At 39.4% G+C, this 16,894-nt stretch overlaps 1 protein-coding gene across 4 annotated transcripts in view; it reads left to right on the forward strand.

The window, feature by feature from the left end:
• The window catches only part of WT1 (WT1 transcription factor), a 37,370-nt gene extending 20,948 nt beyond the window's left edge, over positions 1–16,422 (forward strand). For 2 of the 4 annotated variants that reach the window (XM_075163256.1, XM_075163253.1), the window contains 5 exons: positions 650–752; positions 2,128–2,278; positions 9,753–9,842; positions 11,543–11,626; positions 15,058–16,422. In XM_075163256.1, coding sequence (XP_075019357.1) covers positions 650–752; positions 2,128–2,278; positions 9,753–9,842; positions 11,543–11,626; positions 15,058–15,179 — 550 coding nt within the window. In that variant the 3' untranslated portion in view covers positions 15,180–16,422. Of the gene's footprint in view, positions 1–649; positions 753–2,127; positions 2,279–9,752; positions 9,843–11,542; positions 11,636–15,057 lie in introns of all 4 variants that reach the window. The other 2 variants (XM_075163252.1, XM_075163255.1) reach the window with 2 other exon arrangements.
• Positions 16,423–16,894: the final 472 nt, after the last annotated feature.

Consider the following 16,894-nt stretch of genomic DNA (forward strand, 5'->3'; position numbering starts at 1 on the left):
CCTAGTAGGGATAGGCTGGTTTTGTTTTTTTTATTTTATTTTTATAAAGGGTTAATTTGTAACGCATCCTGCAAGCTGATATGTGGGATAAATAGTTTGGACACTGATTTGTAATCTCTGTTTATGAGTACATGACTGCTATTCTTATAAATGTCATCACTTTCTTGGTAGTATCTGGTAATTTCTGAGTCATGAGGTGCTGACAAAAATCCACTGCACTTAATGTGAAACTTGAGGCATTTTGCTCATTCCAAAAGATATTAGCAATAGCCAGCCCCACATTTAACTGATAAATAACGTGTACATGTGCACATGACACAGTTATGCCGCTATGTGGATTTTTTCCTCTTACCTAAAATCTTTGTGGAAATACATCAGAGTTCAAATCATGACAATTTTTTTTTTCCTGGACTGTCTTAATGGATACTAATAGATGTATGTATGGAGTCAATGCATTGTGCCAGCAGGAGCAGATCCATACGAAGGCGGAGCAAGGCTTCCTTTGGTGGATTTCATTTGAACTTGGATATCCTCGCTATAAAAGCGAACTCTGCATATGTTGTCACCAACTTAAGAAATGAAACCTCTCACATGGAGCTGAGTACTGAAAAATATTTCATTTTTCCATTATTCCCCTCTTTATTTACAGCCATACAGCAGGATATGAAAATGAGAACCACAGCGCTCCCATGTTATACAGCTGTGGGGCCCAATACAGAATACACACCCATGGAGTTTTTAGAGGCATACAAGTGAGTATAGTAGGGCATTCTTCATAGGGAAGTAAAACTGCTGCCTGTTTATAATGTTCATTTACTACTTCACTGGTATTTATAAATCCATCCTTGATTTGCGGTTTCCCTGTGTTATCAAGAAGTGCTTTACCTAAGTGTCCTGACTTCGCTGAAGCCGTTGAAGTATAAGATTTCTTTCTGACACAGTCATTTAAAATTGTTTATTTCTTCTTCTAAAATATATCTGCGAGACAATATTCCTTACCAGCTTCTCAGGATGGTCCAAAATATACGATCCAGTTTCCAACTTCTAGCTCCAGTCACTTTGGCCGTGTGAAGCTTCCATGGTTACAATGAACTACGCCTGATAACTATATATAAGAAAGTGTTAGATGATATTTTGCTTTTACAGATTTCTGAAACCTTGCTAATTCAAACATATTTCCTTAAGATAAAATTGTTTCCTAATGACTAAGTAATCAGTGAATATTTGGAGGTACTTACCATTCATGGGAGTTAATTTCTTCCCTTTCTGAAACAGTCATATCATCAATAAATACCACTGTAAAAGATATACCTTCTTAAAACTGGTGGCAGAGTCATTACATAATATTTGTCTCTTCTGTGTTGCTCTGTGTTGTCAACATACATCAATGTTTTTAGGCAGCATCTTTTCTCCTTTTCCTTTTCTGTATAGTTTAACAAGTCATTATTCAGTGGCAAGCTCTCAGAAATAGGCTCGTGAGCCAGCTTTTGTTGAGGGAATAAAAGTAAGCAGTTGACATTATTTAAGGAAGTTCCTTATCCCAGAAGGAGATCATCATCTTTGATGGAACATTGTGACAGTGGCCAAAATGCATTAAGGCTGAACTATTCACCAGCTCCACCTAGACAGTCTTTCTTGTTTTGTTTTTTTACCAATTTGTATTAACCCAATACATTAATTTCCCTGTCCTTGAACTTCATATAAGTATTTAAAATAAAGAGGAGAACGCTACTCTGGCTCGTGCTCTTATCTCTTGCACTGGTATAAGCCTAAAACTATTTCATATGCCAATGAGTGTTTTTCCAGGATTGTGTGATTATACATGAGGTCAGAATGTGGCCCATTTAATCTTGCATATAAATATTGGTGAGAGAATTTAATAAGTAGAGTTCACTGTATTTCACCTTCAAATAATTTTAATACTCTGCAAAGAACAGATTAAGGTATACTAAGGTTGTACTTGGTTAATGTAGAATAAAATAAAATTGCCTATTTGCGGTATGATATATTTAAGTATCTCTTTGTCCTGGAGAAGTGCCTCTAATTGTTTGTCTTTGAATATGTTAAGTAAAAGCTTGAGAACATTGAGAACATACATGTTGCATTAGCAAGTCTCTGTCATTGCAGGATGTCCGACGGGTGCCAGGAGTAGCTCCAACCATTGTCCGATCAGCAAGTGAGACGAATGAAAAGCGTCCCTTCATGTGTGCGTACCCTGGCTGTAACAAGCGATACTTTAAGTTGTCCCATTTACAGATGCACAGCAGAAAGCACACTGGTAAGTGTCAGCATGGATTGGTATAAATCACGTTACAGCACTGGACAGCAAAGTGGGTAGGGTGATTTTAAAATAGCATAAGGTGCAAAAAATGATCTGCCAGGTCAGGGGCAGCGAGAATCTGTCAGATGAGGGATGTATGTGCTCTGTCATCTGGGCAATCCTTCTTTTGGATGCAGAAGACTCTGAATCTAGTGAAGAAAAACACAGAGCAGCGCTGACAGCAACTAGATCACCTCCCTCCCTCTCTTGCTGTTATAGGGCATCATTCAGCGCTGTGAATCGTCTTTTTTTTTTTCCTTCATTTGGGAGCATCAAAGCTTGTTCCAAATCTTAACTGTTGTTAACTGTTAAGAAGTTTCCTCTGCAAGAGGAACCTGGACATATAGCATCCTCTTGTCCTCCTGTGTAAGCCTTTTCTGGTTGGGGGTGGAGGCAGGGGTTGGCAAATGAGCTTCCTTGCTGTGGGATCTTTCCATGAAGAATTGAGCCTGAAGCCAGTCATCTGTAGGCTAAGATCTGGATTCTCTCTGAGTTCAGGCAATCTAAGTTACATCTCAAAATGTGGAAATCAAATGCCCTGCTGCAGCTTGCTAAAGAGTAAACAGAATTATTCCCCCTATTGGGAGATTTATACCGTTGGAAATGTAAAATTATGATATACCTTTAGATATGCTCCTTATGAATTTTTTTTTATTGCCCATCATATTTTTATTTAGACAGTTCTTTCTGTGCTAATCTGTGGATAAAATCTGTAAATATGGATGTTCAGTCAGCCATTAATATGACAGCAGGTCAACGGGATGAAACAGGCAACAGGAAGGCAGTCCATACTGACCTAGCAGATTGTCTAACATTTCATAAAAAATAGTTGCAAACTTTTCCTTTTGGAGACCGTGTGATGATATTAGTTAATTGCGTGAAATACTTATAGGTGGGAAATGAACGTCACAAAGCGTTTTTAATTTCTGAATGGGCATGTCGCAAAATATTCAGATAGACGTCTTTAGTGTTGCTCAGATTACACATTCAAGGTAATTTAGATTGTAACTGGAATTTAGTCTTTAGAGATGAAGGTCTACAGAAATGCTATTCTATTTTCTGTAAATAAATTGGAAACAAGAAAATTTAGAGATCTTTTGGGGTCCATTAACTGCAGTATTTTTCTCAAGTATGCCTAAACAGCTCTGATTTTTTCTCATAATCACTGTTTCTTTCATTCCTAAATTGATTTACTCTGTATTTTAACAGTCATAATTTGTTTGTTCTGGTCCTGTATTTTATTCTATTTAGTTGCTTGGCTTTCGCAATATTATTTCTGGATGCATGACAAGGACTTCAGCTTACATCTTTTTTTTTTTCCTTAACTGGAGAAGATTTTCAGAATTACACCACATATAATCTAAGCATGTAGGGTCACAAAAGCCCCAAAAGACATAGGGGATAGGACTATGGCCGTCTAACATCCCGAGAGAGACTTTTCCCATTGTCTTTGAGGTCATACATGCACCTCCTTTGGTTTACTCTATAGTGGAACAGGGTAGAGGAAAAACGTTTTTTTCCCTTCAAACATCTCTTCTGTACAGGTGGGCCCAGATCTTTCTGCCACTATATTTTGGTGTGTTGACAACAAAACTTACTTATTTCTCAAACCTTTGCAAGTTGCTTTCCATAAGAGGCCAACTTGATTCCCAAAGCTTGTATTTGCTGATACAAGCATTGCCATTGATAACACCGTGTAAGCTTTTGAGGTTGGTTGCAGCTAAAGAGAGGAAGCAAGGGATAGTGCACTGCTGGTGTGAGAATTGCTTGGGTAACTTGCCTGGCTGATGCATTCAGATTTAGGATCAGAAGGGAGTTCTCCTCTTTATCAGGCTGGCAGGGTTTTGTCCTCGGCCTGGTGTATGGGTACTAGCCATTTCCTATGATTATCGTCTGGAAATTTTACTTACCAAATTCCCAGCTGCTGTAGAGGCTTAGAATATGATGTTTTTAATTTCTTGTTTCCTCCTGTGGTCTGTTAGTCCTAGTTTTTGGGAGTGCTTGGGGAACTATACTATATGGGAGCATCTGGAGTGGATAGTCTACGAAGACTTCTGAGTTAACATATTTTCTTGGCTGCTTGGTGTGGTGGAGGGTCTGGACTTGGTGTCCATAATGTTTTTTTTCAGTCCCATGCTCTTCAGGAGTCCTGGGCAGTTGAACTGACTGTTGTGATGCAAAGCCATTTCCAGTCTCCTTTGTAACTTCATGTCTTTGTCTGTCTAACCCTGATTTGTGTCTCCTGCATGTGGAAAAGCTGATTGTCAAAAGCAAAATTTGGAAACCAGTTTTCTCCAAGGGCAGATCAATCATCACTATGAAGAATGTGTGTGTCTTGTTGAGAACAGTTGTGGTAGCTACAGCGCACACTTCTCTGCACCTTCTTTCTTTTCTCCACCTGCTTGTTTTTGTATGTTAGGGGATGTCTTAAGGGGCCAGTATGGCTTGAGTGAGGCTGTTGGTTTATGTTGATAATTATGCGGCTATCTCTTAGGCTCTCTGATCATCTTTTTGTTTGTAACCCAATGAACTCCAAAACCCTATTCTAGAGTTCTCTATTAGGTACAGAAATTGGACTTGGTGGAATTAGCATATTGGACAGAAAGTAGTTGGCAAACATAACACCTAATCTTCTTACTAAACAAAGGGATGTGTCTCTTCTTTGGCTTCAATGTTTTGATGGGGAGGAATCCTGATGAGCCAGTCTAAAGTCAGGAGAGCTGTCAGATGTCAGCTGAAGTGGAGGATAATTTGGTTGTCTTTGGTATACCTCTCTACAGCCAACATAAAATTTTACTAGTCCTCCTGTAAGGTGATTCTGGATTCACTCATGGATTTGAAGCTCTTCCACCTTCCTTAGTGTAGTGGTGGGTCAATTTTTAAAATTATGAACACATGATTTGAGAACAAGCTGTTAACATATATTAAACCAGCAGATAGTATCTTTGCAGAATAATGTTGGCTCTTGATTATCTTTTTTCTTTCTATAATAGATACTTACAGAGGACTGGCTCATCAGATCTTCCATTCTTCACTGGTTGCAGTATTGCAAAATCAGGCAGGGCCCTGGATTCTGTAATCAGTTTTTACCAATGTTTCAACATAGCCCTAGCTGAAAATATGTTGACATTTTGTACCCTCTAAGACTGCTTATCCATTGTTAACAATGCCTTTATTGAAACATGTACAGCCAAAAAAGCTTTTTTCTTATCTTGGTGTATTTTGCTGCAGTAGATAGGCCTCTGAAAGAAAATGCAAAAATACATATAACTTGTCAACAGTACAGCAAATAATGTGAGTTGTCATCCTGTGGCAGAATTCAGAGACTTCTCTGCAGAAACAAATTGATGTCTAGACCTCCATAAATTTCAGTTATGGTGGAAACATCAGCATTCTTGCCAGAGACCCTTTGGGTTCAGTGCCACACATTGGAAAAACTATCCTAACGGAAAGCTGAGCATCTTTGCAGAGAAAATATCCTCTGCCTCTTTGCCAGGGATATTCTTCAGCCTAAATATGCTCAACTGCAGGTATGAGCTTCTACAATGAAGTATGAGAATCTGTAAATCAGGAAGGTTGTCCTTTATGTGGTAGGGGGACTCAGGTCTCAGTGGTGAATTTCTGAGGCTCTGGGGGGGTGTAAGTAATGCAGTCTAATAATTATTTTTATGCTAATCGTCTACCAATGATTTCTTTGCTTCGACAGAAGCAAATATCCTTTTACTATGGCATGTGCCACTGTGCTGCTAAATGCTTTACAGTCGTTAGTGCAGTTCATCATTACAACACCTTTGAAAGACAGAGCTGTGTCCTCTATATACAGAGATGATAAAGTGATAAATGGGCGTAATTGTGGCTGAGCTGGGAACCGCACAGGCTCTCCTCTTAGGAGTGGGGTATGGTAACTTGTAGGGTGGCACTCTTTCATTAATGTTGCTTTGAAATACTGACCTTCATAGTTAAGCCATGGAATACCATTCTGCAGAATACTGTGGAAGCTGAAAGCTTACGTGGATTCAAGAAACAACTGGGCAAATTAATGGAAAGAAACTCCATTAACGAGTGTTAAATAGAAAGCCACCTTTGGCTTAGAAAGTTGCTAACTCATGAACCGCGGGATACTAGGAGAGTGTCCAGGGAAAGTATTGCTGCATCCTTGCTATTTTCTGCTCTCCTGCAGGCATCTTTGGTGAGCCATGGTGGGAGACTGCTGGGCTGGGTGGACCTTTGGCCTCACCCAGCATGGACTGCTTTTAGGCTTTCATTTCTATGGCATAAAATAAGAATACTTACGTATTTAAAATATAAGATTAGTTTCAAAACAGTAATGACATCTCACACCTGAACTACGGTGTGAAGATAACAGAGAATGTCACCTATAAAGGCTCCCTACTAATTAAAGAAACATACCTTTTATCTAAGTTTGCTAAAGCAAATTATATTGAATAGAAAAATGTTATATTAGCGAGGTAAAGTTGTGATTATGGGGTTGTGCTCGTTTGATTAAGTGGGTATACAAGAAAATGGGTTTAAATTGGTGAAGGGAGTATAGACAAGCCTTCAGATTCTCATTCAGACTTGCAGTCTCTGGTTTCAAAATTAGCCTCTTCTCCTCATGTTTTCATGTAAGTGGTGGGCTTTTGCTCTTGGAGCACTCCTTAATTAAATGCAATGATTATGAATATTTTGTGCAACTGCTACAGCAGTAGAAATTTCTGTTTTCCCAAGCGTCTGGGCAAGTGAATTTGCTCCAGAGAAAATGTGCATGCTTTCTCTAGTTTAAGTTAACTATTTTTGAGCAAATAGGTTTATTTTATTAGAAGCATTTACTGCAATACGTGCAAAGGCTGATTCATACTTGTTCTGCAATTGTTGAGCTTTATTTTTTCTAAATATTTTCCTAAATATTAAAGAACTGCTATTCCCTCTATCCTCTCATCTTGACTATTTCATTATGCACTAAGTTTAGCCTTTCTTTTGTGTGCCCTCTTTCAGTAATGAAATGTAAATAATCATGGAAGTCTGGTGAAGGACTGGTGAAGCTTCATCTTCATCTCCTCTTTTGTTTTGAAATTGTATGTGGTCACATAGGGAGGCGACAGCATTATGGGATATTTTTCATACATTAAGAGATTTTAGCCTTTTACTGGAGAGGCTTTAATAGGCCTGGGGAAACTAGACACTGCTCTAACCCCTCTCGGTATAGTGATTTAATGAGGTACTAACAGACTTTTTCTAATCTGGGACATTTCTGCCGTCCTGTGCTGATGAAACTCACGGGAGTTGACAGGTATGTGACAGTTGGCTTTGGCAGGCATTTTGCTTGGCACTAGGTGACGTGGAAGATGTAGAAGGAAAGGGAAATAAGGATTTCTGTCTAAATATTGTGCCCTTGTTTGTTTGTTTGCTTTTTTTTTCCACGCAGTGTCATCGTATCTCTGTGTAAGCGTCTTGGATTGATTACTTTAATACATGCATTGGTTAAATTTGTCCTTAATTTAATCAAGATTATATTTCAAAGTATTTAAAGAAATAGTTTCATGTGCATGCCCATCAGACCTGCTATACTGTTTTATTCAAATAACTCCTTAACCATCATCTTCTGCGTTTATATTGCAATTAGCAGACAATCATCCTGTCACTGCATTCTGCTCTGCTGACATTCCCCCTCTTAAATCTGCCAAAGGGCTGAATTCCTTGCAAGTAAGTGGTTTCTGAAAAGCAGGCACCCCCTAGGGAGTCCTTGCGGTCAAAGTGTATGGAACTATTTCAAACACCTGTGGCAACTTTAATCCCTTATGCTAATAAATTAAGCACAGCAGACGTGGAAATTGTCCACACCTAGGTTTGAGAATCAGTAAACTCCTTTGGGTGACTGTCGCAGGAAGTTAGCTTGTTCTTGCAGATTTAGTTGCTTTTGTAAAATTTTGATCTTTAGCTACGCCAGTATGAATCTGGAATGCTCTCCTTAATATGCTGCTTATACTGTGTCACTAGATCGGAAGGCTTCTGCTTTAAACTAAACTAGTTTGCATTGGTATCTCAGAACAGCAGTGCAACCAGAATACATCTCCTCATCATAATAAAATCAGAAATGCAGACATTTGCAATGAAGATTTATGAAAGTGATATGTGTTTAAAAATATACTCAGAGAAATTAAACCCACTGCCCACTTCGGCTGGTGTTTTTCTTTAGGTCCTTCCTACCGGACCTTTGTTTCACATCCCAGCTTTCCACCGTAGACAAAGCAGGTCCCAGCTGGTCTCGTGTGTATCTTCCAGATAAAACCCAGGATCCTCCCAGCTTTGCAGTGAGAGATGTTTCATTACTTCTTGTGCTGAGGCCTCTGTGCAGGGCTGTGCAGGCACTGTAACCAGACCTTATGTAGGTATAAATGTAATTATATCTGAGGCTTTTGCAGGATTCCAGTGTTGTGCAAAGGGGCCTTAGAACAGATGCGAATCAGATCTGAAAGATCATACAGCTCCTCCTGTAACAGCATACGGATTTTTTTTTTTTGTGCTGGCCAAATTTCACCAACTCTGTGGTATGCTACATGCCAGCAGTGTTTCCCTCTTTCCTCAAGCTCCTCGATTGCTGCATTTCTTTTTGCATGTTTATGTGGCCGGTGAAGTCTTTTGCATTGAAAACCATGTTCATTTGAGACACTAGCTTGTAGGGATTTCATTTTTTAAAAAAGTCAGAATCTCACTTTTCATCCCAGAGAAAACCCATCCTGAGGATCTCTGCTGAGCTGTATGGGAGGTGGAGGAAGAGTTTGTATTTACCTGAGGCTTTGCAATAATTCATAGGTTTGCCTGCGGGAGGTGTGCAGCTACACGAGAAATTCTGTTTAATGGTGCTTTATGGAAGAAACATCATTTATGTTTTGGGGAAAAATATGTATTTTTCTTGAATTTTGGTTGAATTTTGCTCAGTTTCTTTTAATTTATTTAGTGTGGTTAAAATTGCCACCTACATGGATGTCATTTGTTTAGTTTTTGCTTTAAATCCAATTTAGAGCAAACTGCAAGTTGTTCCCTTGTACAAATTATGTATTACTGAAACAGGTAGAAAGGGCTTAATACGCTTTTCAGAGAAATGTAAATCAAGAGATTTCTGTTCTTTTCCAGCAGAAAACAATGAAAAAAACCTCATGCAACCTGAAATTTTTTGTAGCTTTAACCTAATGGGCTATTTTTTTAGAATGAGCAGATTCAATATCAGTGTCAATGCAGTAGAATTATGCCAGTCGTTCCCCACTGATTCCAACACAGTTGTATGGTTTTATAGCAAATGAGTCCTGGTGTACCACTGGACTGCTTTAGACAGGAGAGAAGTCTTTTAGTGTAACACCTTTCATCTTCTGATTCTAGTTGACATGTTCCCTTATTTAGCCATGTTTTCTGATAAACTGTTTGTCCTTTGCAGGTGAAAAACCTTATCAGTGTGATTTTAAGGACTGTGAACGAAGATTTTCTCGTTCAGACCAACTCAAACGGCACCAAAGACGACACACAGGTTTGTTGGCAACACATTGCTACTCATTAGAGTTCATCTTTATATGTGAATTGCGATCCAAAAAGTATACTTCTAAACCTCTATTTTTCTGATGTTGTGTTTGCTCATACACGATACCTGTAGTGCCAAATTCTTGAGGTTAGCTTTAGGAGAGGACTGCACCTGAGTTTTTTTGTTAGCATTTCAGCGCTACTATGGTTGTACAGGTGACCCTTTAATCCTGCCACTATCCTTTTGAAACAGCTTTCTTAATGAAACTGTTTGCTCTATACTGCATCCCCAATATAGGGAATATATTATTTTTAAAAAACAAACGGTTCTGCAAGAAAAAGTTGCTAATGAGTAACCTGATAAACGCTACGGTTGGTATTCTGATGTTTGTGTGGCAACGCTTATAGGTGAATGCTGCCTGTGCATAACCTGAAAGGCTGGTGGAATTATTGTGCATTTATATGTGGAAAGCAGAAATGGAGAAGCAAAAGCCACACCAGGTATAATGCTTAAGACCCTAATTCAGCAAACCACTTAAGCTTAGATTTGAGCCTTTCTTGAATTCTGCCAACTAAAGAAGGATTCTAGGAGCAGCAAGGAGAGAAACGTCGACGATCTGGCTGGTTGGATTGCACAAATAGCCCGGAAGGTGTATAGCAGTTCACATACAGCAGAGAGGGCAGCAGCAGTCATGAATGGGTCTGGGTCCTAGCTAGGCTTGTGTGTCTTTCTCAGTGAATCATTTACTGCGTGAAATGTTCCGAGACAGCCAAAACTACTTGTGAGTTCAGTCCAAATTCAGCAAGTTTTTGCGCATAGACCATTTTCTAGAAGCGTCAAGACAGCCCATTTCAGCATTTCAGGAGTGCTTGGAGGTCTAGATCAGACAGACAGGGGAGACAGCTGCCCTTCTCAAAGTCACAGAAGAGGAGATGGTGATGACTCCAGCCTCCTAGCTGGGAGTGGAACCATGAGGGCGCTCTGCATGGAACATGAGAAAGGGCTTCAGAGTATTCCTCCGACTGAGTCACAGCAAGAAATTGCATTTGGGTCTCCTATATCTCGGGGAGTGTCCTGACAATTGCTTTACTCCCTGTTCTGTGGTGGATTTCTGCCTACTACATTTCTTGCTAAAGATGTTCTATCCCACTTAAACGGTGTTATTGAGAGATGTAGGAAGTATCTCTGGAAGCTGGTGGTGAAAGTACTCTATTGGGATGATGCATTTTTAGCAATTGCATGCTAGAACATATCTGTGTTAAGCAGTCCCCGAGACTTATGTGTAGTGTGCAAAGTAAGTAGTAGAAGTGTGAAGTAAGTTAAGCCTATTAGGAGCGTATAGAAATATGCCTCTGCACCTTTATTCTTCTTATGTCATATTTGCTCATACATGATACCAATAGTGCCAAGCCACAGGATCAGAATTAACAACGTTTGCAGATCCTCCTTAGTCCAACAGTATAAGTGGGTGTTTCTTTATGGTGGTGCTGTTTGGATGCTTCAGTCCCAGACATCGGAAGAGGAGATTACAAAGGGACGGCAGCCTTATTAATGACTTTCTGTAATGTGTAGGCATGAAGCTGGGAGGAGCAGTTACAGTAACTAGTACAAAAAAATCCAGGCTTTTGAAAATTCAGAAATAGCTGGTTTCATTCACCCTTCCAAAAGGTGTTGGGATATAAGAATAGATTTTTTTTTTGTCTTTTCAGGTGTGAAGCCCTTCCAGTGTAAAACCTGTCAGAGAAAGTTCTCCAGATCTGATCATCTGAAGACTCATACCAGGACTCATACAGGTAAAACAAGTGCGTAAACTTTTCTTCACATTTATATTTCATTATTTTTTAAGTTTAAATCAATGTTGTTGTAAATTACATGATCAGAAAGTCTCTTAACCAGGAGTTAAATTTCAAAACAACAGAAAGAATTTCAGAGTGTGCTGATTTTTCAGTGTGACTACATTCCCCAAGTGTCATAGTCACTTTTCAAAAAGGGATTTAGGTGATTTTGGAAACTACGCTTTCTTCCTTCATGTTTAAAGAAATTTCAGCTTGGCAAAATACATTTTGTCAGCTATTGTGAAATGAACATCATGGTCTCAGCCCACAAATGTCAAGTTGATCTACTGCCTTTACTGAAAAAACCCTACAAGATAGAAATTTTAATTCTAGCCTCAGCCGAAGGTCTGTAATCTAAAGTATTCATGCCTACTCATGCTTCTCCTAAGTGTCAGTTGAGCCTAATGCAGGATAGCACGGCAAAGCTCTTGCTGTTGCTGCTTGTACTGTAATCTCTCCAGAAGATAAAAAGAGTGCCTTTTGCAAACTCACACTGACAGACACTAAAGTAAAAGCTTACTCAAATATTCAAGGACCTTTTTGTAGAAACCGTAATATTTCATATAAATACAGGGGAAAAAATAGGAGGCCATTTTGGTCTACTCTGCCCTCACATAAATGTAAACACCATTAAGGAGCAACTGCAGCAACCTCTATATTTTAGTTTTAAGTTTTAGAATTATTCCTGTGAACTGGCATTTTCTGTTCCCTTCCTATGTATGCAGTATTTTTACCAAGTAATTGTTTACTGAGCACTATGGCATGTTATTAAATGTCACAGTGTTTTCTGTACTGGTGTTAACCTTTTAAATTCAGTCTCTGTACAGATGGACAAGGAGCCTGAAAATCTTTTTCTCTCTGCTAAGGATTCTTTTTTCTCTTCTGGACCATAAAAACACATATTTAAGACTTTCAAAAATAAAAGAGAAATTTTAATAAAGGAAATGATTCACCTGAGAACAATGGCATTTTCTGTGGCACTGGCCAAATAAATGCTTCAAGTAACGGCCGTATCTGCACTTGCAATCTGCAAATGGTGAAGGGCACGGCTGTGTTCCTGGGTTCTCCCCATAGTCTCATGCTGAGCTGCAGGGCCTGGGTCTGTGTGCATCTGCGTGAAGAAAGATATTAACCAGCAAGAGGTAACATTCTGGTAGAGACAAAATGGCAAGTGGTTGTCACATGCTAGCAAGTCAGGATAAACGATATTCCCCGTCACATTTCATTGCTAACTGATCTGCTAATTCATGACTTTCATGACTCCAGTAATTTTTTATCCCAGGTCAGCTAAATCAGTGAAGAACTTGCTCTCTTTTTTCTAGTGAAACTCATCTCCCCGTTCTAGTTCTTCCTTGCTCCATGTGATCCAAGCCCACACTGCACTCATTGCTGAAAGCAGCCTCACTTGAGCACTGATAACCTCCTAGCACAGACCTCTGCGTGGGCTTGTTGCCTGCCACTGGCTCAGGTTCTGTGCGAGCTCTGCAGCCCAGCTGCATGCTGCTGTGATGATGCTCCTGTCGGCGGTTTTGGATATGTCATACTCCTCTGACTGTAAAATACACATATCCTGAGGGGAATGAGCACAAGTGGTAGGTGGGGATTTTTCATCTCCATCTTGCCCTGTAGCTTCATTCCTCTTTCTTTCTTGCACCCCCTAAATTTTGAAAAAAAACACCTAGCTCAAGTTAACTTGCTCCATGTGAAATCTTGATGAAGCAAAGCACAGGTAACTTCCATCTAAATCCATCCTAATTTTAAGTCAACTGCCAAACTGTTTGTTTAGCTATAAATTCAGGTTTCTTGTCTCCACAAGCAATTTTACTGTGACAGCAATCTTTGCTGTAGAAAGCCAAAAAATGAATCAAAAGAAAACTCCACACATCTATATACATTTCAGCAACGGAAATGTGATTTCTGATACCTGTACAATGAGGCTGTACAAAGTAATCTGTGTCCAGCACAGAACTAATAGAGATTGCTGCCCCCTGTTGCGAGAGGACAACCAGAATCGCTTGTGAAACAGCAAAACTGTGCTGCTTTTACTGTGGTAATTCAGTGAAAAACTGGCCAGTAATAGATAACTCGCATCCATTCACAGGATGTTTTTGCTAATGCTGCTGAGATGAAAGAGGACCACTTTATACAATCTGTGATTTTTATCAGTAGCTCTGACCAGATCAATTTTGTCCCATGCTGTTTTATGCACTCATGTGATGTAGTTGATGCTTTTGCCAGCATGTATGTTAGGTGGATAAAGTAGATTTTAAACACCCCCCCTCCCCACGGGATTTTACAAACAAAAATACACATTTATGCCAATCCCAGATCCCCTTTTGCCTGAATTTGGATGTTTATGAAATGCACAAAGTGTGAGGCAAAGAAGAGGAGAAGATGTCTAGGTGAGCTCGCACCACCCCACTGTGTCTTGAGTTGGAGAGTACAAGGTGTGTAGACAGCACTGAAGAGCCCAGCCCCAGAGCTGAAACTACTTTAACACATTTTTGGGGAAAAAAAAGAAAATGCAATTCTAAAAGAAACATGACTCACCGGGCACTGCTCTGAGCTAATGAAAGCATTCCATCAGCATTCCTGCAGCATCAGAAACACAGCCTGAAATTCCACTTAAACATTGTAGAAAATCAAGAGACCAGATTAAACTGTAAAAAGGTGATGGCATTTCTTGTTAAAATTGAATGTGCTTTGCCTGGGGTCATTTTTAGTGAATATTATGCTCATGGGAATGTTAGAAAAATACTGAATATCTTGAGCCTTTAACATCTCCCATAGATGTGAATCTACTTTATTTAGACAGTAGTGGGAAACTTTCAGTCTGCTCAGCAGACTTCATGCTGAACTCTGTTGCTTCTACCATATTCACATACACGCACCAGTTTCAAAGAACTTCAGCCAAAACTCATTGAACTGGCTGGAAAAACTCTCCGTGACTTGAGGTCAAGCTCTGAATAGTCACTGACCATTTTCACAGTGACTAAGAGTATGTCTGCACCACAGTCCACGGTGTGACTGAAGCTTGTGCGAATGCCAGAGTGACTTTTAAACTAGTTTGTTCGAGAGCTGAGAGTAGGATAGACGTGGCAACACGGTGTTCAGTAAGGGCCTGTCTTCAGGAATGAACCACTGCAAAACCTTCTGCGTCATCTGAAAATGCTGTTGTTAAACATCAGCTGAGGGAGATGTAAGAAAGCACTGAACGCTGATGTGAGCAGGAATCGAGGGCACTCCCACACCCTCTCAGGACAGCCCGGGATGCCTTTCCTCCTGACGGGGGCTCTGCCTACCTCCTCACAACCCTGCAGAAAGAAAACAAATAGCAGTGTCTCAGGCGAGCTGTATACCCAGTTAATAACAGGGTGTTTTGTTAACAGGTGAAAAGCCTTTCAGTTGCCGGTGGCCCAGCTGTCAAAAAAAATTTGCCAGGTCTGATGAATTAGTTCGTCACCACAACATGCACCAGAGGAACATGACTAAACTGCAGTTGGCCCTTTAGACAGTTCAAACAAGTGAATAAACCAGATGGGACATTATGAGCTACTGCAAACTTTATCAGCCATCTTCGATCACCTCTGTCAGAAAACTGCAGCTGTCTTCGTATCCCATTTGACACAAGTTAACTAAACCGTAGGATTCTGCTCAGCCTTGTCTTCCATTTGGACTTACACAAGTTCCTATTCAATAAGCTCAAGAGGTTTTTATTTGTAATTTTGTTAAAAAGTAAGCAAAATTGCCACAGTTTCAAGATTACCATAAACTATGCTTACCTTCCACGTCTGTCTCCAGTTTTCTGATTTTATTTTCGCTAAAACTTTTCTAGGTACATAGTTGTTGTACCTTTTTAAGTCCTGCAGTGGGCTGGGTGATTCCTCCCTGTTGAAGGTAAGCTTTACGCTTACTGCCTCTGTGCATACGCTGAGGTTTCCAAATGCTAGTACAGCTATCCTCACAAAATGAGATGGAACAATCACCTGAGATACTTTTGGTAAACCACTACTTGTACTGCCAAAGGGCAAGCTTTTAAAGTTGGAAGCTCTGCTTTTGAATTTCACAAATCAAACCTTTCTTTAAAGGACGTATTTCTAGAGCAGCTAAAGCTAGATGAACCAGAGCCTCTCTGTACAGAAAACAAGAATCTTACCATTAAGTTAACTTGTTTTTTAAATAATCACATAATTGATCCCCCAAAACTGTTTTGTTTGTCAAATAACTCTCTCCCTTTCTCTCTCTCTTTTTAATGTATTGGTTTAAATTTATTCTATCATGAGATGCATAGATCTCCTTTACACAAAACTAATTCCAATCATTGTAGACATTTGGGATTTGTTTACAATGTAAAGCCGCACTGGTTATGTGGCTAGCAAGCTGTATAAACTTAAAACTGAACTTTTAATGGGGCTGGTCCAGGATCTCCATTAACAGATTACTCTTAAGATAAGTAACTTAAAAAGACTCTTTGTCAAGTATATGTGAAAAAGACATTATTAGTGTAAGGAAATATATTGTTTCAGGGTTTTGGGAGGAGGGATTTATTATTTACTTTTAATTGCTTGAAATTGTGTGTATATATATATATCTGATAATGTATTGCTCTTAGACATCTAAAATTAGAAAGTGTATAAATATTAGATGCATCACTGTTCTGATGTTGTTGCTGTTACAAACTATTGATAACACTAAGAATGTAACCTGCATTTTTCACTGAGCTTTCAATTAAAGCCCATTCAAAGAGAAACAAATGAGAGTCCAACAGATGTCTTGTTTCATGTCTGGTATTAAATTTCAAATGCCCTGTCCAATAGTATCCTTTTTTTTTTTTTTTTTGTATATAAAGGTACCACCAGCACTGATGACCACTAGTTAACCTGTCCAGGTCTTGACCACAATTTATCCATCTCACTTGGGAATCATACTGGCAGCAGAAAACAGTGTCAAGTTTCATATTGTGCTATAAAACAGTTGCTTCAATCGTTCGTCTTCTTACCAAACTATTCCTTTTCTTTCGACCTGTAAGATTTGTATGAGAACTTTATAGAACAGTAAAACCCAGTTTATAAATAGCAGTACTGGCCTTCTGTAGAACTGCACTGAAACCATAAGCACAGATAACTTCTTAGATTAGGATGTCATAGACTGACTTCTAAGTAAAAGTTAACTTAGAGTTGGGGTGGCTTAAATCAGTCCAGCAGGTTGAAAAAGACAGTCTTTCTT

This window comes from Calonectris borealis, chromosome 14 (genome assembly GCF_964195595.1).
Source record: "Calonectris borealis chromosome 14, bCalBor7.hap1.2, whole genome shotgun sequence".
Taxonomy (NCBI): Eukaryota; Metazoa; Chordata; class Aves; order Procellariiformes; family Procellariidae; genus Calonectris; species Calonectris borealis.